Raw genomic sequence first — 23,647 nt, forward strand, 5'->3', positions numbered from 1 at the left:
AGCGATGGCTATTACTTGGTAATTGAATAGCGGCGTTCTACAGCGTTTTTGCAACAAGTACAACAAGTACTGACAATTTTGGCTTATCTAATAATTATATTTGGTTAGTTACCATATATGTACAAGGTGGTACAAATTTAATCACTTCATCGTATCAATCAATCACGGTAGCTGCTACGTATAAAAAAGACAAGCAGTGGAGCGCGTAAAAATAAAAAAAAAATTCTATCATTTCATTAAATTAAAGTTATTTAAAAACAAAATTATGTGCGTGTTTATAAACTTCTTCGCAGCTTAATAAGGATTTATTGTCCGTAATTTTTCTCAAAAACTACCCGCCTATTGTTATTCCTCTCAAACTAATTTTTACTATCTTCTGGATTTTTTATCAACTACCACAACTATTACTCCTATTTTCAAAAGTAGCAAAACGAATGCGCAATTACAAGCCAATCTCGAAGCTTTCTATTATATCTAAACTTTTCGAAGAAATTTTAAAAGAAAAGATGCACTTTGCTTAATTTTCCCCAATCAGCAAGAATTTATCATGTGTAGGTTTACATTTTCCAATCTAACTGCTATTGGTGAATACTCTTTTTTAACTTTTTCTGAAGATTTTCAAGTCGATTATGTTTAAACGCACTTTTCTAAAGTATTTGAAAGAGTTTCTCATACAATTCTATTACGTAAATTAGACTCGTTTGATTTTTATTCCATTTCCTTTCAATTGTTGAAATATTATTTATCCGATAGACGATTTTGGGCTTCAAGTGTATTTTAGCAGTATTTTAGGGCCTCTTCTCTTCATTATATTTATTAATGTTTTTCGTTTGCTAATTTTCTTCTGTATGTTAATTATTTGAAAATATTTTCTGCGATTAGAAAAACTGTGAATTTTCCTAATCTTCAATCGGAAATTAATGGCGCAGTAACTCTGGCTTCTCTCTAAACATCAAGAAAAGTTTGCATGTTACTTTCACCAAAACTCAAAATGTTTTCCAGTCATCCTATAGTATTGCTTATAATTTACTTCAAACTGTACATGAATTCAAAGGTTTAGGTGTGATCTTTGACTCTCATTTTTCATTCAACAGTCACATTAACTTTATTTTATCCACTTTTTACTCAATCTTAGATTTTATATGGCGTTATAGTTTGAAGTTCTCCGAGCCTTACATTCTCAAATTACTTTTTACTGCCTTTGTTTGCTCTAGACTAGAGTATGGCAACATTTATCTGGAGGCCTTGCCACCAATTAGGAGTTGAGACAATTGAATGTGCACAGTAGGTATTCTTTAAATATGCTTTCAGGTCTTTGAAATTCTCAAATCCTATCGCTTTCTATAATTCCCGTTTGATTGTAATTAACTTAAAGTCTCTAGAGAGCAGAAGGTCTATACTCTCGCTGTCTTTTGTTTCTAGTATAATTAAAGGGGAAATTGATTGTTTATCTCTATTATGACGCATTCACTTTCATATCCCTACTGCATCTCTACGCAACACCTACCCATTTCATATTAAACTAAACATGCTTAACACGAAATATGCGCGTAATGCTGCTATTGCCCGCACTCTAAGAGAATTCAATGAGATCTCGAATTCTATTCCGCTCGACTTTTCGGTGTCAAACAATGAGTTTTATAGATTTCTCAACTATTTTTTTAATTTATTTATTTAACTACCTGTATTAATTTAAGCTCATATAAGCTCTAAGTAGTCTATAAAAAGTATAATTATGTGCAATAATGTAACTGTTTTCTAAACGGAAACTTTTGCTATCCTAAAATTAACCGAATGGTGACAGTCAGGCTGCACTGAAGGCCCTGGAGAACGCGAAGTAAACCTCGAAGATTGTTGAAGGATGTAAGAAGGAGCTTAATTTTGTCGCAAGACAGAACAGGCTTGTACTCATACGGGTTCCAGGACACTGCGGTGTTCAAGGAAACGAAATTGCCGATGAATTAGCCAACCGTGGTTCTCCCACAAGGGCCAGAGCCAATAATCGGAATCAGTTTCACAGGAATCATGAATTGGTTAAGCGATTATATATGCAGTTTACATAAAGAGCGATGTTCCGGTCTAGAACGCTGCAGAACTGCAAAGTGTTATGTGACAACTCTGAACAGGAAACTGTCAAACTTTCACAAAAACTTGGAAGGAAAGACGTTCGGTTGATGGTCGGTATTATGCAAGACATAACACATGGGGTCTGCATATGACCACCATTGGAGACATTGAGGACCCCATGTGCCTGGCTTGTTTGGAGGGGGCGGATAACACTGAACACTCTGTGAGTGTCTTGCCATTGTTAGAACAAGTCTACGAATTTTGGGTTCCGATATCGTGAGAATGAGTTATATTCGTTCTCTAAAAGTGGAGGATATTTACAGATTTACCAAAGAATCTAGAAAATTCTCACAGGACTACCTACCTTTGACTCTGTCTCTATTCTTTCCTATCTCTTTCTCTGATACTTTGCTTCTTTCTTCCTTGACCATCTACCCTCTTCCTAGGGCTCTACATACAATGGGCTTTTTAGTCTGAGTGTTTTAGGAGTCACCAAATCCCTTGGTGCTTCTTGGCTCGATCTATTCAAGTTTCAATTTCAATTTCAATAATTATGTTTTAGACTTGAAATGAACGCAATAAACTGTCCAAAAACCATATCTGCACCTTTCACTATGGCTCTACATGGCGTATGCGTTATATTAATTTTTAAATGCTAAACAAATCTTAAATGTTATTTTATTCACAATAACTCTTTATTATATATGAAATATATTAAATTTGTATCGAAACTATTGCAATTTAAAACAAAAACAAGAAATTAAAAATAAGCAAACCCAACAATAATGAGCTACAATTAATTTTTTTTAGCGCTCTCGTAAAATCCTACTTAATCCACGTAATTACAATTACACTCTCATTTACATGCATACATTGTGACACATTTGCACCGCATAAAATGCCACGCAAACGCAGTGATGCGTAACTGCATGCATGGCTAATGTGATGCATGTTCGACGTACACACATACAAATACACATACGCACGCATACACGCACAAATGTACACATGTTGCACATTGCACGTAAATCATTTGCGATAAGCGCAAGAGCTCAACAAATTACGCTGAAGGACAGTTTTTAATCGTATCAGCGGCTGCAGTGAGTGTCCAAGTGTGGTCGTTTGTATATTTGCGATTTTTTACATACAATCTAACTATGCATGTAAGTGTATGTAAATTCACACATCAATTACTGCACTCACAAGTTGTATAAACACGCAAACACACAGTAAGTTGTTGTCATCCTTTTTTGTTCGTATGCCGCTGTCATTGCAGCCGTTGCTTATTTGTTTGCATCCATTCATTTTATTAATATCTTAAAGCAATAATTTACAAATTGGCAATGTATGCATATTAACAATATTCGATATGATTTCCAACTGACCTACTGGTCAACGCAAATGCATACGTGCAAATAACGGTATATTTGCATGCTTTTCAATATTCGCTTACACATTTCGGCATACTTCTGTAACTTACTGCACTTGTGCATGCGTTGCGCCATTGGTATGTGTGAATGCATAAATATATTTCAGTCACTGAAAATAGGCGAGTTGCACGATTTTATCATGAAAAGAAAATTATAGTTATTATTATGTTTTTTTTTGTTTTTTTTTTTTGCTTCTTTTTGTTCAAATAAATTGAATGCAAATATTCGTTTGTGCATGTGAAATTGTCAGAAAAGTCGAGTCCTTTTCCTCTGTATGATTGCATTTAATATGCGCCAATTGAAGCGCAATGAATGTGAAATGTTTGACTTGTAACCACTGATTTGTGGCATCATAAATTGGCTAATAAATGCAGATTGAAAAGTCGGAAAATTATGTAGTGCCATTATTACACACTACGTGAGCTGGAGTCTAATTCTCAGCTGCAAGCAAAAATTGCTAAACGAAAAATAGCAAGAATGTAATCTTATTTTTGCAAGTAGTCTGTAATTAGATTTACTAAGCATAAACTATACGATAACTAAATAAGTTCTTGAAAAAAATGCATTTAAAAAAATCATTTTTTTAACAATTTCCTAAAAATGATCAATTTACGAATATATTTATAAAAGTGATGACGGCAGGCAATGAAAAACCTTCACGTACATTTCGGCCATGAAAAAACTCGTCATAAAAATTATTTGCCGTTCGAAGTTGGCTTAAAACTGTGGGTCCCTCCATTTGTGGAACAACAACAACACGCACGTTACAAATAGGAGAAGGAGCTCGGCCTATAAAATCTATCTATAAAATTTATTAATGTTTTCAATAAAATTATCTTTGACCTAAAATGTTATCTAAAATGAGTGGAGCTCAAAACCGGAGAACAATTCTATTTTGCTTTATTTATTTGGCCAATTTTAAAAGTTGCTTTCAGAATGAAGTGGATTTATAAATAAACAAAAATCTAATAATAAATAAACAAAACCATGAATGAGTGAACAAAAATGGGGCTTGCACTTCGGTCTTATGGTCTTTCACGTCACCCAAGTACCACATCAAAGCCCGGTTCCTTAGTAAACCTAAGATAGAGCTGGGTTGGGCTGAGCGTACGTGATTTGAGGCATGCGACCGAGATATCTCATTGTAGAAGAAGGTGTGCTGGAATCTCGAGGACCTGGTCGCAGAATCGGCAGAAGTCAGTGAACCATATCTCAATTCTGTACAGATGGCTACGCAAACTGTAGTGATTTCAGAGGATGTCCGTGAGCATTCTCAGTTTGCCCTTAGGTAGGGCTATGAATTGCCTGAACCTCCTTTGATAATTCGTCACGGTAGGGATTTCGCCTGGTGTAGCCACATCATTGGGTGGCACCTCACGTTTCTTAGCCTTAATTCTTCACTTCTAAGCATCTGCTTGATGGTGTTGGAGTGCCATAGCAAAGAAGGGCTCGGGTCCAAATAAAAATGAGACCTCAGCCTTTCCAGCCAATGTATCCGCTACTTCGTTCCTAGTTATACGGCTGTGTCCTAGGATCCGTATGAGCCGAATGTATTCCTAGTAAATTCAATTTCTCGTTAATGCACTCAAGGGCTAGTGAGGTCTTAACCTCAAAGGATGACAATGCTTTGAAGGCCGCCTGAGTGCAGCACAGAATGGCTATTCGCTAGTTAATGCTTTTAAAAATACGCTTAAGAAAAATATAAATTTGTATAGGGGACGGTGTAGATTTCGTACAAAGTTGTTTATCTTAGCAGACAGCTTTCTTGTGGAAAATGAGAGTTTGCATATTAAATTTGAAGTCAATTTCATTTAAACTACGACTTCAACTGAATTTAGTCCTTTTAGGTTGGCAAAATCTTACACTGCGTGACGGTGTGCTTTCCTGAACTCAATGCGAACTAAGGCCGTTTTTCTATACTTAATGGGCATAGATGGACATGGACAATGAACGTAGAACATTAGTTTTAAAGCCGAAAATGCGGCGAAGAAGAGGGAAATTTACAAGAACTTACAGAATGCAGAAATGTGGCCAATGGCAGACCGTTAACCGGCTACCGGCTCTTTTAGCAATTTTGCAGAAATCCGCTGATATCCTCACGTAATCGAGGGTGTGACAAAGCTGAGATGTGTTGGTGATACACGAACAAATCAGCGAAACTATATGTGTGAATCAATGAGTGGGATGAAGGCTTGGTTGACGTTCATGAACGTGGAATTAGCTGAGCCAAAAACTGATGTGGTTCCAATAAATACCAGAAAGGCAGCAGAATTTATGAAGGTAAGTGATAAAACTGTAACCAGCAATTTAAAACCCGCTTATAAATACCTAACGGCGTAAAACTCGTTTACGCGGTTTTGGCCAAGTTTAACAAAGCTCGTCAGTCGTTTCCTTCACGTGCTAACTGGCGCTAGTTGAACACACCAATAGAAGCCAACTTCTTCTCCACCTAATCTTTCCAACGCAGGGAAGGCCTTTTTTTCCATTGATCCCAGCAGCTGGTATCGCGTTGAATACTTTAAGAGCCGGAGCGTTTGTGTGCATTCGGATGACATGACGCAGCACGGAGAGGGAAGAATACGTGAATTACGTCTCAGTTCTAATTCCTAAGCTATGGTCCTGAAACCTTTTTAAAATCTTAGACGTAGAAAATATTGTAGATTTTTTCTGAAATGAATTGATGACTGGAAGGAAATCTGAGCCCATGTGGCGCCTATTCATAATGATTTAAGACGCGCGGAGTTTCGTAGCCATCAACAGTAACTAGCAGCCTATGAGCTAACCAGCACCGCGAGGTAATACCTTTTTGGCAGTTACGGGGGGAGAGTGGTAGGTTGTCGAGAGGTGTTTAGTACGTAGGTGTAGCTGTGAGCCTGCAAGTAAAGCATAATGCCATGCCGTTATAGCAGTACTCATGAGAGTTTCCGCTGTAAGGGCGTCGTACCCAAACAAAAAAGAAATCAAAAAGAATATATAGATATAAAAAAAATTAAAAAAAGGGAAAAAGAGTAATAAAAGTAAAAAAACCCTGAGCGAAATCTCCGACGAAGTGCCAATCAAATGGCGAAAGAACTGAAAATATCTGACCGTAGCATCCGCCGCATACTAAAAACTGATATCAAAGTCACGCCTTATAAGATCCAAAAGGCGCATGATCTCACAAGTCAGACTTGAGAGAGCGAAGGAGTTGCTTCGCTTGGCCGAAAGCGGAGTGTTTTCTGACGGGAAAATTTTTCAAACTGACCAATTCGTTGTCGCCCAAAACCATAGGGTTTATTTGACCGACCTTTCATACGAGAATTTGAGTCATCGATTGGCCACCGGAAGGCAGCACCCGCCACAGGTAATGGTGTGGGCTGTTGCAACCGCAGATGGGCGCTCTCCAATCAGTTTTATCGAGGCTGGCGTCAAGGTAAAAGCGAAATATTGTCTGAAAAGTATTGCAGGTTGCTTTGATGCCGTGGGTACACAAATATTTCGGTGGCAGACCATGGACGTTTTAACAGGACTCGGCACCGTCTCATAAAGCTCGAGCGAACCAAGAATGCCTAAAAAACAACATTCCAAATTTCACAACGTCCAAAAAATGGCTCTCAAATTCATCAGACGCGAGTCCGATGGACTATTGTCTTTAGGCCATTTTGGAGAGCAAAGTCCGAGCTAAAAGATTCACCGGTCTTGAGATGTTGGATAAATCCATTATCCTGCAAGTCACCTATACCTGCAAATCACATTCGGCCAGTTTGCGATTCGTTTCTGGACTGTCTCAAGGTCATAGTCAAGGCAAAAGGTGGCCATGTCGAGCAAAAGTAAATTGATGATTAATTTCGTATTATTTTTACAAATTTCTTACTTTGAATAGAATAAAGGTAATTTGCCGAACTAAATTGATGGCCCTTTTATTTGGTTACTCTTCGAGTACCGGACCCTGTATGTATCATCTTTGAAAAAGGTTTAGCACATTACCTGCCTGAAAGAAGACTACACACGTTTCGCCAACGATACCTCCAAAATCTAGTGAATAAATATCATGCAGAAATAAACGCCCGTGTCGAGTAACTACTTTTGGTCTATGGGTATGGCCAGCTAACCACATAATTTGATAGGGTATTTATGCAATACATTAACGTAAATTTTTCTACTAAAAATTTTCAATTTACGCGTATTATTCGTTTCTTTTAATTACTTTGGTCTTCATCATAAGAGTGCAGTCAATAAGGGAAAATAATTTGCACTTAATGAAAATACCACGAAATTAACATTGGATGAGAATGGGGAAAAAATATAATTGAAACAAATTGCTTGACACTTGAGTGACATTATTGATAAAACAAAAACAAGCACAAACATGTAAAATAATTTATGAATATAAAAAATATAAATTTGTATATCTGCAAATTAAAATTCTACAGATGTCATTGTTGGTATTTATGCATGTAATAAAACTTCAAATTGTAATTAAAATTGAAACGATATGTGTGATAGTGTGTTTGCATATATTTAAATTTCTACTTGCATGCCAGTGAATTTTTATCCAGTGTTTAATAGCAAATAGGAGAAAAAATACTTTTAATACGTGATTCGCTGGACGACATAATTTAATGTAATTGGTTTAATTTGTTTGCGCGAGCCGATCTAAAAGAGCGTTTCGAAAGTAGTTGTGTGTGTACATGCGTGTGTATGTACACTAGTGCTCACATAATTGAGCTACTTAACATTCTCACAATATTGGCAACGGGTTATCTGCTTCAAGATTTCTGAATATCAGCTTTATATGGAAAAGACTCTTAATGCACAAAAAAAAAAATGCCAAAAATCCATGCGACTCAAATGCGCAACTACGTTTCCGCTGTTTGTCAATAGATGCCGCCAGCAGTGTGTGCTAGGCGACTCTAACATAACCTAAACCTCATAAACCAAGCTTAGACATGTGGTAAACAAACTGCTTCGACACATTCGTGATTTTGGTTTGGTATCATATAATTTTGGTTTTGTGAAAATATCTGATTTTGTGCCGAATAATCGTCATTTGCGGGAAGTGTTGATTTTTCTCTTTCATTCGAAAAAGCGGTGGCTGAATCGCATCGAGAGCTACAAAAAGTTTATGTAGATGCTGCTTTAGGTGAAACAACGTGCCGGGATTGGTTCCGTCGCTTCAAAGACGGTGATTTCATTGTTGACTACCGTCCGCGTGAAGGAAAGCCAAAAACCTTCAAAGACGCTGAATTGGAGGCATTGCTTAATGAGGATCCGTGTCAAACACAAGAAGAGCTTGCTTCAGTATTAGAAGTTATTCGCCAATCCATTTCCAAGCGATAACACGGTTTGGGAATGATTCAGAAACATGGGACTTGGGTTCCCTATGAGTTAAAACCAAGGGATGTTGAACGTCGTTTTTTCGCTACGTCGCCTGTGAACAATTGCTCCAGCGGCAAGAATGGAAGGGTTTTCTTCATCGCATCGTAACGGGTGATGAAGAGTGGATTCATTACAGTAGTCCAAAGAAAAGAAAGTTATGGGGACTGTCCGGCCATGCTTGTACGTCGTCGCCTCTGCCGAATATTCACGCTACGAAGGTTATGCTATGTATTTGGTAGGACCAAGTTGAGGTTATTTATTATAAACTGTTAAAACCAAGCGAAACCATCACTGGGGATCGACTTAAATTGATGCGATTGAACTGAGCACCGCGCGAGAAGCGGCCGCAATACGCGGAGTGGCATGAAAAAGTGATTCTACAGCATGACAACGCTCGGCCTCACGTTGCCAAACCGTTGCCAGTTAAAACCTACCTGGAAACACTGAAATGGGAAATCCTACCCCACACGCCATATTCTCCAGATATTGCGCTGCCCGGTTATCACCAGCTCCGATCGATGGCACATGGTCTAGCTGACCAGCAGTTCCACTCATATGAAGACATCAAAAAATGGCTTGATTTGTGGATAGCCTCAAAAGATGAACAGTTTTACCGCGACGGTATACGAGACCTACCAGAAAGATGGGAAAAAGTAGTAGCCACCGATGGGCAATACTTTCAATGATTCACTTGTAACCATTTTTTGAGAGTACAGTTGTATTTTCATCAAAAAAACTTAGAGTATTCTTAGAAGATTCTTATTAAGAAGTTGAGATTTTTGATCACAATTTTTTGGAATCCGCTAAATTTTTGCAAAATTTCGTGCAAAGTTCGGGACGTTATTTTATTAAGCTTTTGTTACAAAATTAATTACATTTTTACAAAAAAATAACAAAAAAAAAAACTTTTGCATGAAAAATATTGGAAATATTTTGGAAGATGAAGCGATTTAATTATGCGAACGCTAGTGTACTGTGATGCTTCTACATTAAAAATATTATCATAAAAACATTTAAGGATGATGAAGAAAGTGCAGCAAAATATAATGAGACTACTCTTTTTTTAATTTACTTACTATTTGTCTGTCAGAACAAGTTAGCTTCCGAAATGGAGCAGCCGAATTAGCAGAAAAAAAATTTTTTTTGTTTGCAGGTTGCAGACAATTTTTTATTCAGAAAACATTTTTCTGAATATCTCTAACAGTCGTATTTTTAGTCCGTGGTTCAAATTCAAAATTTATTAGTTTTGGGGAAAGAGAAATCCATAATTTTCGCCGTAAATGGCTGTACCTGTAGTGATCGTTATCTCGTAAAGTATCTATCCAACAATTTAAAGTTTATGATCGTATTAAAGTGACATTTCACTCTAAAAAATTCGTTTATTGTTTTTTGTGTTCCGTTCAGCTGTGAGTTACAGGGTGTTAACAATGAAAGTCAAGAAAGAGAAAATTCGGTACGTTTTGCAGTTTTCCTTTGATAAAGGCGAAAGTGCGAAAATGCAAGACAGGCACCTGAAATTGTGAATGGTGCCGATGCTAAAACAGCTAATTTCGTATAATTTTGGTTTCGTCGATTCTGTTCAGGCATTTCTGATGTTAAGGAAAGTGTTGATAATGTTAAAAATGCTAATAAAATTGCTGGAGTAATCAAAGTTGACCGGCATGTTGGTAGTCTTGGCATCGCCCAGGAGCTAAAGATCGACCATAAAACCATTTTGAGCAATTCGCACTAAATTAAAAATTAAAATATTGGATTTTTTTTCTCCAATCGGATTGGTACGATACCAATCAAGAAGCTGAAGATAAAAGTTAACTGACTAAAAGTAGGACAATGAAATAGGTGTGGAAAATTTCAACCACTTTTGGTCAACTTATTTTTGGTCATTTAGTGTTAACTAACTTTTGATAAAAGTTCATCTTATTGTACAACGAAAATCGTATAAATCATTTTATCATTAAATCACTTTAAGCAAATATTTTGAAAATTCTGTAACTTTCACCAAAATTTTAAAGTTTTTAATCAGAACTTTTAAAATAGTTTCTGGTATGCATTTTTATAGCCCATTTAATTTTAGTATAATAAAAAGCAAGTTGCAATTGGCTCCGAATACCGTTGATTTTTAATGCTTTTTTTTGCTAGCCGTTCCCTTCCAAATAAAAAAAATTGTCGCATGCACTTAAAGTGTATATGGCAGAGGTCGACAAAAATGATTTTACGAGTGTTTTGGTGAGCACAGAGTAATGCACTGCTCAGTGGAAAAGGAGTAAAACTTAAAGCCGAATTGTGTTAACAATGAAAAATAAATAGTTTATTTAAAAAAATAAGAAATAATTGACGACAAAGAAACCATATACTTTGAAACCTTCTTTAATGATTATTAATACTTAATGACAGTTTCTGGTTAACAGTATATTTTTTCAAATGACTTGTATTGAATTTATTCCTTTGTTTAGAATGAATACATTTTGAATCAGAAGAGAATTACTCGCAAAAGTATGTGGAAGGAAAAAGTGATAGTATCTTAAAAGAAAATTGTTTGAGTTGAGGGGTTACAAACTGTTAACTAAATTTCTCCAGAACTCAATTATATTGTTTCCATCATAAAAATATATAAGGCTTCGCAGTAGTATTATTTCTAATTGAATTTCAAAATCATATTTGCTCACATCACAAGTAAGGGGGTATTCGAAGAGTTCAATGCAATTCTGGATTCCCTTCATGTCGTCGCTTCTGTCCTCAAAATTAAAGAAGAGGGTTTCCAATACTTTAGTATAAGGATAATTTTTTGTAGGAATCTCTATTTCTGCAATGATAGCAGCGGTTCGAGGGGAATTTTAATGCTCTTCTGATCGCACTTGAGTAAAATGTAAAATTAAAATAGTTTGAAATTCAATAATTTCTTTAAATAAGTTGGTTAAAGAATTTCCCTTGTTTCGAGTTTCAAATTCAGTTCATTTAAGTAATTTGTTATATCAGAGAGAATTGCTAAGTTCAAAATAAATTCACTATTCTGCATAGCGTGCCTTAATTTTCTTGTTCCAACCAAATTTTTAAAACTTAAAAATTCTAATACTTTTTTCCCTAGAACGAATAATCAATTTAGGGAATCACTACGGTTTAACCATCGAACTTCCTTCGACATTTTAACCCTGCTTTGATAACCTACGTCTGAGAGACGTATGCTCTTTGAATTTTTTGCTCTCTCTCTTGCGAGTATTTTCGGAGCGCATCATTGCCGGTGGTGTTGTTTTTTCGGGGTAAATTCGTTTCGCTTTTTGAGCTTTGGCTATTACATACGACTCAGAGACGTATGGTTAGGTTTTGTGTAACTTTCTCACTTGATGAAAATGAGTTTGTTTTGATATTGTTTCAGCATCTTTTTTGTCAAAAGAAGAACAATGGCCCGAAATGAACGTTTAGATGATACACAAATTGTTGCGCTTTTACAAGGTTAATCGGAAAATTCAGACTCATCTGATAATAATAGTGAAACTGAAAATATAGTGTTTGAGGATGATGTTCATAGCGATATTGAAGATGAGGATATCGATATCTAACAACCTGATTTAAACCCAGCTTTATTTGAGGATCAACCTTTAACATCTACTAATTGTGTTCCATCTTCATGTTACGTTCTCTCAGCCTACTATTAGATGCAAAAGTAAATACTGCTGGACAACATCGAAAGTTAAAGACGCTGGCAGTGTTTTTTCGATATATATTGTTCGAACGGCGAGAGGTTCTACTCTACCATGTAAAAAAAAAAGATATTGTTCAAATTTTCCCTCTTATATATTATAAGTCGAATGTCAAAACTGGTATGCGCTAATGCAACAAACCCCTATGCGGAGAACACAAAAATGATTTATGTAAAATTTCTACTTGATATTGCAAACTTAAAAAAAAAAATTATATATCTTTATCTTAATGTTTAAACAAGGAAGAAAAGTAATAAAAATATGTTCATTTTAGTTTTTAAGCAAATGACAGTTCCTTTTACAAAAAACTAAGAATGTTTTTTTTTAATGGACTATGAATAAGTTCGTGCGGTTTTTTTCGAAATTTGAAACTTTATTGACGTAAAATGGTTACAAATTTAATATTCAAAATATTGTCCATCGCTTACTACTACTTTTTCCCATCTTTCTGGCAATTCACGGATTCCCTTTGTGAAAAATTCGGTCGGTTTTGCCGCAATCCACGAATCGATCCATTTTTTGACTTCATCGTAATTACGGAAGTGCTGGTCAGCCAGGCCATGTTGCATCGATCGGAAGAGATAGTAATCGGATGGCGCAAGGTCTGGACTATACGGCGGGTGGGGTAGGACATCCCATTTGAGCGTTTCTAAGTATGTTTTGACCACTTGTGCAACATGTGGCCGAGCATTGTCATGTTGCAAAATAACTTTGTCGTGTCTATCGGCGTATTGCGGCCGTTTTTCTCGCAGTGCTCGGCTCAAACGCATCAATTGTCGTCGGTAGACATCCCCCGTAATCGTTTCATTCGGTTTCAGTAGCTCATAATACACAACACCCAGCTGGTCCCACCAGATACACAGCATAACCTTCAGGCCATGAATATTCTGCGCCGACGTCGATGTTGAAGCATGGCCAGGGTATCCATACGTTGCCCGACGTTTTGGATTGTCGTAATGGACCCACTTTTCATCGCCAGTCACAATTCGATGCAAAAAACCCTTTCTTTTGTGCCGTTGAAGCAGTTGTTCGCATGCCATAAAACGGCGTTCAACGTCTCTTGGCTTCAATTCATACGGCACCCAATGGCCTACCTTTCGGATCATTCCCATGGCTTTTAAACGTTTGGAAATGGTTGATTGATCAACTCCCAAAGTTTTTGCAACCTCTTCTTGCGTTTGAGCCGGATCTTGATCGAGCAATTCCTCCAATTCGGTATCCATGAACTTTGGCGGCGCACCCTCGCGTTCTTCGTCTTCCAAGCCAAAATCACCACTTTTAAAGCGTGCAAACCACTTCTGGCACGTTCGCTCAGATAGAGCATGCTCACCATAAACTTCCACCAAGATACGATGACTTTCGGCTGCTTTTTTCTTCATATTAAAATAATGAAGAAGAATTCCCCGCAAAAACACATTATTTGGCACGAAATTCGACATTTTCAAGTGTGGTAAAAATATTGTTGTTTACGCTTCAAATAAAAAACTTATACTGACGTTTGTGCCTTACGACAGTAGCTCTCCAATGAATGTTTGGAAATGTGGATCGATGGAATAATAATCAAGTTACGCCATCTGTTGTAAAACCGCACGAACTTATAAATAGACCTATTATTTTATTAGAAGACTGAATTTGTTGGCTTTTTGTTTTTTTAATAAAAAATGCCTTTAAATAATAAGGAAATATATAAAAATTCCACGGAAGTACAAAAAAGCTAAAACATAGTTAAAAAAATGTTGTCCTATTAAGAAAAACAATGATACGTCTCAAACACGTATAGTAATTTTCTTAGTAACTTTTAATAGGGTTATCAAAGCAGGGTTAAGATGATAATATTTGCCATTAGTACACTTTAAAAATGAAGTAAATTTCCAGTGGTTATGAGAGTGATGTCTTCCTCTTATTTTATTAATTATTCCTTAAGCAGTTTTTATGGTAAAAAGTTGCCTGCAACTTTTGAGTTCAGAGAGTGTTGATGAATTACGCAATGAAGGAAAAAGCATTACAGGGTTCGGCACTCGAAATGTAACCGACTTTAGACCGCTCGCGCAGCTCGTTTCTGACCCGTCGCGTGACCATAGTCAAGGCAAGAGGTGGTCATATCGAGTAAAAGTAAACCGATTTTTAATTTTGTGTTATTTTCACACATTTTTTACTTTGAATTGAATAAAAGTAATTTTCCAAACGAAATTTATGGCCTTTTTAATTGGTTACACTTCGAGTGCCGGACCCTGTAATATCGTACTTTTTTAGCTGACCCGCAAAATCATTTCTTTTACCAATCATCACGTTTGCACTATCCATAGATACCCCATAGAATTTGCGTATTTCTGATGTTGTTGTTCATAAACGATGTCAAATACTAATTTACCGGCCACGTTCTTGGAGTTCAGTGTTCGAATACAAATGACCAACTGTAAAGTAAGTAAATTTGCCAACGTCTTTTTTAATGAAGTTTGTCCCTTAGTAAGGCTTTTCCTATTTTTTTGGGAAGCCCATTCCTTGAATAGTAAAATAACCCCCATTTTCTTTGCAGTAAACAAATTAGCCCTCCGCACAAATTGGTAATTAACAAAATCTGTATGAAAAATATTATAATGTTTACTGGGTTTATATTCACCCGTTTCTTTAATAGATGTGAGCCACAGAAGGCGCTGCACCTCACGAACGGAATCATAAGCTATTTTTTTCATTCTATTCAAATACTTCTACTGTAGCATAAAAAATTTACCAGCGAAGCCGCTGCTTATCTTACTTCGTTGCTGCTAGAACAACGACTAATTCTAAGAGGGTAAGAATACGTGTGTTGAGTGTACTGCTCGCACGAGCAAGTTTTGCCGATCTCTGGTATATGATATAGTAGAGTTCTATTTTAAGGTGTTGAGGGTAGTAAGAATTTTTATAAAATTGATTATAATATCTTAAAAATATTGAGTGAAAATTTGAAGTTAATCCGACAAATACTTTTCGAATTATTCAACAATTAACAAGGGACGCTCAGGCGCTCCGGAGCGTTCGAGAGCAAGCAGATAAACTTTAAATGCGTTTTTCTCAAAATTATGCTTTTTGAACTGGTGATCACTGTAACTTAAAAACCGCTTCGTAGATTTCAATAAAATTTATACTGCTTTTGAAAAAGATAAAAAACTCGTGCCTGATCGAAGGACTTTTTTTCAAAAATTCCCATTTTTCTTAACAATTAAGTGTCGGTTTTTTTTCTCGAAAATTTGAAAAATATTTCCTGAGGCCTCCATATTGTTAATTTTGAAAAAAAGCTTCTATCAGGCACAAGATTATCTATTCATAAAACTAATTTCTCTTGTTCGATTGATTTTAGATTAATCTCCAGGACTTGTGATGATCACGCAAGGGACTTCTGAGGAAACGGGCTCCACACAAAGAGCGATTACTTTTACAATTATAAATGTTTTTTTTTTTTGAAATTTTGCTATAGCCAAGTCGAAATATAACATATTAATGCTATGTTTTTATTTTTGTAAAATAAGGCAACTGACTAGCAAAGAAAAATGATTGAAAATCATTATTTTTCGGGCCTCTGACTACCTTTAACCCCTTAAAGAAATCCCCAAAGTGCGTTTATAATCTCGCAACTTTTATATATGTCAAATCTTTTCTAGCCTAATACAAATGATGTTGTTTTGGTTGCTTGTCGCCTGAACTTTTTTCTCTTAACATGCAAAAAGATTTTCTCTAAAATACAACAAAAAAATATAAGTAAGATTTTTGTGCATTTATAATTATGCAACGGGCTGTATGGAGATTTAGCAACATCATGTAAGAACAGATTCGAAATAATTAAATAAAGACAAAAGCAAAATAATGGCATGTGGCATGAGTCGCCACGATGCATTCTTCACTGCCGTACTTCGTCCAATGATGAAAAATGTTCTAACTATAATTGAAAATTGAATGCAGAACTTATTTTGCCATCCTTTGCACGTTCCTTTAATAATAATTCGCTGCAGCTAACTTCTTTAACACTTATCAATACGCTTTGTGCGGTGCAGCCATGGCGTATGAGTAACTCCATTTAATTACTACAACAATATTTTGTTTCTCATTTATACGCTAATTAATTTCAATTTAACTTTTTTGCAAAACACTTCACACCCAGCCGTAAGTGAGCGGCAGAGCGTTGTAAAAGCGTAATTAATATGCAAAGCAGGTGTGCAGCAGGCGCACTTACACACATACATACCCAAACACAATATAAAGCACGCCCGTGTGAGTGCACGCATATTTATGCCCGTACGCACTTCAATCAATCAACAGCCAAATTAAGGCCACAGCTAATGTGCATGCTTTAATTAAATTACGCCGATAGTAACAAGAGCAACAAAAATAGCGAAGAATAACAACACAAATCTGTGAATGAAAATAACAAAATCAACTGGCAAACGGGTGGCTGGGTGGTTGGGTGCATGCATTGTATGGGTGCGTGTGTGCATGTGTGCGTATATAATTAATTTCAATTACGTAGATTATAATAGTTATTGGTATTTTACATAAATTTCTATGCACCACACACAGGCACACAGACACAGACACAGGCTCAGCAAAGCGTCGCTGACAAATTGTGGTTTTGCATTTAATTCAATTTATTTTTGTTTTGCCATTCAATTGCGTCACACAATAATTAACACATATTTGTAGGCGCATAATTTAGTTACATTACTACGTCATTGTAGGTGTAAGTGAATAGCGGGTATGTATGTGTGGGTGCGTGTGTGTGTGCGCTATTTTGTTATAAATTTTGTGCGCTTATAATTTTCGAAAAACTAATTCCCGTCAGTTGACATTTGTGGTGCATTTGACAATTAGCTGCTGCGTGACCAGCTGGTCTTTCACACCCACGCACGCACACACATGCATGCACATATACATAATTGCTAACATTTGCCACTCTTGTTTACACTCTAACGGTTAAGCGATTTACAAATATTAGTATTGCTGATTGCTGCCGCCTGAGTTGGCAAAGCCGCTTGCGGGTTGATTTCGGGTGGACAATATAAACGTCAATAAATTAAGTAAATTTGTCAAAGAATTTGCAAAAATTAATAATCATCAAAAATTAGGTACTTTATGCAATAATTAGCTGCGAAAATACATATTTTAGTGCTGTCAATTACGCAGCGCATTGTTTATGCTTTTTCTCATTTTTATGCACACAGCAAATAGAAAAACGATTAATTTTTCATAGTATTAGAAATATTTGTTGAGGCTTTCGCAATATTTACTGCGCAAAATGAAAAAGTTGACATGTTGCAATAAAATAAAGTGGCAGCACAACAAATTTGAAATAAATTGTTGTGAATATTTTGCTGTTAGATTTGCATTAAACATCAGCTGGCGTTATTAAATAAATAATAAATGCTGAAGAATAGAAATTGAATTTTGAATATTATTTTTGTAATGAAATTAGTATTTTTTGGCGCATTTCAATGCTTAAACAAATAGCGCTGATGCGCTTGGATGAAGTTTGATGGTTTCAATTTTTGTTCATATTATAAACCTTTATATAATTTTTTTCATGCGCCTTGTAATGAAAAATTTAATTATTGGAACTCAAAATATTTGCTTAAAAATAAGGTATAAAAATATGTTTACATGGAAAAATATATTAATATTTTATTTCATGTAAAAGTATAAAGCATATATATTATTTTGTTTTTTAATCTAGTAGCACTAAGCACTAGCAATCAAGTATGATTTGTATGTGCTAATGAAACTGTCATAATTTTTTCGTGTTCTATCAAAAATAGATACATTTTAAAATTTTTTTTGTAACTAAAACTAATAAGCGTATAAAGGTGATGGAAATACAAGTTTCGATTTGAAAATGAAAATAAATAAGAAATTAAATAAATAAAAATTTAAGTGTATAAGGAATTAAATAAATAAAAACTACTATTTAACAACACAAATCCGCACAACTCCTGCGAAAGACACCGAACAAAATACACTAAAATGCATTTCACATATACCATAAAAGGGGTTGAAATCTCTAAAAGTAGGATGTTATGCAAATTTTATACAGTTTTTTGCTACGAAATTTGGAAACATGTGAAATGTGTGCAAATCTACAATAAAAAAATGTCTGCCGAGAGGCGATAGCTGTTAAAAAAACATTGTCTATAATTTGGTTTTTCATCCGCGGACGTCGAACCTGGAACTCTAGCCCATTCGGTTACCATGGCTGCCCAGATTATATAAGCATATATACAGAATTACTTGGAAAGCCGTTCTAGATATTTAAGAATATCCTTATTTAGGCCATTTCTGATCCTAAAACTGTTACGAAATTATTCGACTTTGAAGATTATTAAAAAAAATATTTAAATTTTTGTTGCTTGTACGGCCACTTTTCTCTAGATGTTAGTTCAGGGGTTCGATCCTTTTCCTATTTTAAGCTAAAAGGGCATGCCAGGTAATAAAAATGATTAATGAAATTAGAGACAGGCCCTCACAGTTCAAATTGGCTGTCTGATACAATTGTGAATATCAGACTTACCTCCAAGTGATTCCTGCTTCATATCATACAAAAAATTTAAAGCGATTAAGAAAAAAAAAATTATTAAAAACAGTTTTGTTTGTTTGGAAACTTTTCTGAAGATTATTTTAGTATAAATTAATAAAGACTACGTGTATTTTTAGTTATTAGGAAACGTAAATACACGCGGATGTTTGGCATTATTTGCAAAGCGCCGGGCGACATTAAACGCATCTTCCTATAAATCGAAGTCCATAGAGAGTTTCGAAAAAAAGGTTATCCGAATGGTAGTCACGAAGAAATCTACGCGGTAATCAAATATTAATCTTTAACTAATATTAAGGAAGGTCTTAACATATCAGAGTCCAGCTCTAAAATGTTTAATATACGGACGAAACACTATCTTTAGAGGATTCAAACCCTTTTAATTCAAAAGCGTTATGTCACGGAAACTTTTTGATTTAAACTTCTCAGCACGATCAAACACCCAAAAAGGGTGTAAGATCCAATTATATGTATATATATATGTAATACTGGAACAGCACAAAGGGTCCTAACCACCCCAAAAACTTCCTGAACTTGAATACCAATAGAGCAAATTCTGCTCTAACCCTATACAAAAAGGGGCTCAGATTACTCTGCGGAGCACTTACAGGCCACTTTGCATCCGATCCATTTCATTTTGCGCGCTACAATAACGAGTGATAACCAAGCTTTCGAGCGAAAAAGTGTGGTATTAGCGTTAAAAGAAGCGATGGTTCAAAGAGAAACTTGTATTTCTACACCTGCCTACTCTTGAATCCTTGTCGCAAAAGGCAAGTAAAATTGAGAATGAATCTCTGAGTAGTCTCTGTTAAAAGTTAATCATCAAAAAACTGCTAATTACTAAATCATTATTATATTACTAGTAATTAATAAATATTTAGTTCGTTAAAAAAAATCACCATTTCCTCTGCGACATATTTACTAACTAAAATTCTAAATTTCGCATTGCATCTTTTAGGCGCGCACTTGGCAACTTCTGACTGAGAGATTTCAAAATACTACTGTGAATGTTTAAATGCCAAAAATTGACTATTCATGAATTACACTGTGCGACAGTGGTTTTATACTTTTATGGAGACCTAGCACAACTTGTGGCTATAGAAAAACTAAACAAAATGGTATAGGAGAAATTTCCAATACACCCCCAAAATCTCGTTTTATGGCCATAAAACCGTTTTTCAGTAGGTTGATGTGAAGAATCACTCCTAACTTCGCCAATTTCTATCCGATTTCGAATTTGTTTTTATAGTTCGAAAGAACAAAAACAAGCCTTTTTGACAGTGTGTTGACAATTTTTCTGAAATGACAACAGACGAGACTGTAGGCGGAAGTATTTGGAATTTTTTTATTTTTTCTCTATTTTTTCAACTTTGACATAATTTTCACGATATTATCCGATATTGAGGCCTTTTTTTAGTACACTACTGTTATAGTAAATTTAATTTTGCGTCGAATGAGCTATATTTGACTGTAATTGAATTAAAATTAATAGAGTTGTGTGAGTTTTAAGATTTTATTTTTTTTTACTAATTTGGTATGTAGGTATAACTTACGCTAAATGGGAATAAGGACGTGTTTTGATGCGTTATTATAGATACGTAATATTTATTGGAGTATATATGTATACATAAGCGTACACTGTACGGCACACAATAGAACTGGTGAGAGCTTACGAAAATATCTGACATATTATAGCACTTTTTTTTTTTCAATGGAAATATGAAAAAGCTCCTAAGTGTACCAAAGTTCACACTGTACATTGATTAACAAAAGAAGTTTGTTATTATAATTTAACCTTATTAAAACGTCAAAGTTTTATTGTTTGTTTCATTGAAATTCAAGAGTTATAAAGCAAAACGTTGCCAGAAAAGTCGAATTTCTCAATATTCTCCGATGATGTGGCATCATCAGCCTTATCATAAACCAGATGATTGTTATTTTTATAAAACGGACGTAAACGGTCATCATTATAAAACTCGAAAGCACATAAAGTATGCTGATGTTGCAACTGTTAAGAACCCCGTAGTCTTGGACGATATGATTGACTCAACTGCAGGAACTGAAGGAAGTTCAACTCATTGCTGATGATGATCAAACTGATAACAATAAACCTGATGAAGAAGAGTACTTTCCGTCTGATTGTAAGTCTTCAGAACGACAGATTATATCAAATTCAGATTTTCAGGACCTTTCTCGTGATTTACTTCTATCGGGAAGACAATTTGAAACGCTCGCTTCTCGATTTAAACAATAGAATTTAGTTGATGACGACTTGAGATGAATGATGATGATCGAATTTCTTACAGAGAAGTATTCAAAACTGATGAAGAGAATGACAAATGTACCGTACCATACTAAACTCCAAAGGGCCGTTTCCAATGCATTTTTAAGTTTGGAACCAGTTCCGTTGTGTACTGCACCGCACCATACCGTACAGTGCTGCACTGCACAATACCAATAAATATTATGTGTTTATAATGACACTTGTTATCATTTTCATGCTTCGATGCCTACATACCAAATTAGTAAAAAAAAATAAAATCTTAAAACTCACACAACTCTATTAATTTTAATTCAATTACAGCCAAATATAGCTCATTCGACGCAAAATTAAATTTACTATAACCGTAGTGTACTAAAAAAAGGCCTCAAAATCGGATAATATCGTGAAAATTATTTCAAAGTTGAAAAAATAGAGAAAAAATAAAAAAATTCCAAATACTTCCGCCTACAGTCTCGTCAGTTGCCATTTTAGAAAAATTGTCAACACACTGTCAACAAGGCTTGTTTTTGTTCTTTCGAACTATAAAAACAAATTCGAAATCGGATGGAAATTGGCGAAGTTAGGAGTGATTCTTCACATCAACCTACTGAAAAACGGTTTTATGGCCATAAAACGAGATTTTGGGGGTGTATTGGAAATTTCTCCTATACCATTTTGTTTAGTTTTTCTATAGCCACAAGTTGTGCTAGGTCTCCATAAAAGTATATTTAATTTTTTTTGTGTCACACAGTGTTATTTAATGCTTATTGCCATTTATATAAAATACTTTTTTTTAACAAAACTGTATTTTCCAAACTAAAGTCGGAAATTTCGTGATTGCTTACTAAATTTAAATTTCTTTCATCTTCATATGCAACTAGTTTTTGTAAACCACAGTTGCAAAAAACTACGGTCTATACTAATAACTATCAAACATTTTCATTACTTACTTTTTTATTTACGTACTTATTTATGTACTTACATTAAATATTTTTAATCATACTTAAGTTTTACTTTCTAAAATCGTAGAAGTAAGTGTATAAGGCTTTAATTTCACACTCACCTTTGGCGATGGGACCACCGAGAAGCTGTTCATTATCCTATCAGGATACTCCTCCCGTATCTTGGATATGAGCAGTGTACCCAGGCCGGAGCCGGTGCCGCCACCAAGCGAATGTGCCAATTGAAAGCCTTGCAGACAATCGCAACCTTCGGACTCTTTGCGCAGCACGTCCAGCACAGAGTCAATCAGTTCAGCGCCTTCTGTGTAGTGACCCTTGGCCCAGTTATTACCTGCGAAAAAAAATAAAAATGTGAAGAAGTTTAAGCAAATGTTGTAGGTAAGATAAGCAGAAGAGTGCTAGAGTTTAGAGATTTGCAGTTTAAGCCTAATTGTAGGGCAAAATTTCCTGTGATCCAAAAAATTTTAATAATAATAATATTTAACAAAATTTCATTATTTATTTAACTCTTGCAAACTAATAAAGCAGTAAAGCATAATTTTAAAAAAATTTATATATTTCTGGCAAAAGAAAGATACACCTTTGTTCACAAAAACAGCAGCACGATATATTACAAGGTTTTGACATTTTATTTGTTTTCTATAATTTTTTACTGAAATACATAAATACTTTTTTGTCAACATGCATTATATTTTTAGTGATAATTAGTGAAGCCTGGTGCTTCAAAATTTTCTCTTAATAAATTTAATTAACAAATGATTTCACGCACCTGCTCCGGATTGTCCAAAGACAAAGTTGTCTGGCCTGAATAGCATACCCATTGGCGATTGGCGAACAGCATCCATTGTGCCTGGCTCCAAGTCGATGAGTACAGCGCGTGGTACGTACTTACCACTGCTGGCCTCATTGTAGTACACATCGATGCGTTCCAATTGCAAATCATTTTCACCATGGTACATGCCATTCGGGTCGATGCCATGCTCATCGGAGATTATCTCCCAGAACTGAAACAGAAATGGACGTCATGAAATTTAGTTACGCTTAGTTCATGTAATAATTTTGTTGTTATGAAAGGTTTTATGAAAATAAAAAATATATGCGAAAATAGAAAATTAGGAAATAGGAGCAAAAGAAGTGAGTAAAAAATATTAAAAATATTTAATTTTTTATTTATTTTATTTACTTAATATTTTATTTTTTTAATATATGAAAAATAACAATAAATTACTATTTTATAACAAAAGTAGCATTAGCTGCCAGGTCTTACGGATAACACCTTGTTATTCTAATTAATTTTAATTTGTACAAGGTGG

The 23,647-nt window shown here is 35.2% G+C and overlaps 1 protein-coding gene across 1 annotated transcript in view; it reads right to left on the reverse strand.

Moving 5' to 3' along the window:
- The window catches only part of LOC128855415 (tubulin beta chain), a 76,066-nt gene extending 52,732 nt beyond the window's left edge, over positions 1–23,334 (reverse strand). Inside the window, exons 1-2 of the mRNA XM_054090286.1 lie at positions 23,104–23,334; positions 22,436–22,665 (exon numbers count right to left, since the gene is read on the reverse strand). Coding sequence (XP_053946261.1) covers positions 22,436–22,665; positions 23,104–23,293 — 420 coding nt within the window. The 5' untranslated portion in view covers positions 23,294–23,334. The remainder of the gene's footprint in view (positions 1–22,435; positions 22,666–23,103) is intronic.
- Positions 23,335–23,647: the final 313 nt, after the last annotated feature.

Source organism: Anastrepha ludens, chromosome 2, assembly GCF_028408465.1.
Source record: "Anastrepha ludens isolate Willacy chromosome 2, idAnaLude1.1, whole genome shotgun sequence".
Lineage (NCBI taxonomy): Eukaryota > Metazoa > Arthropoda > Insecta > Diptera > Tephritidae > Anastrepha > Anastrepha ludens.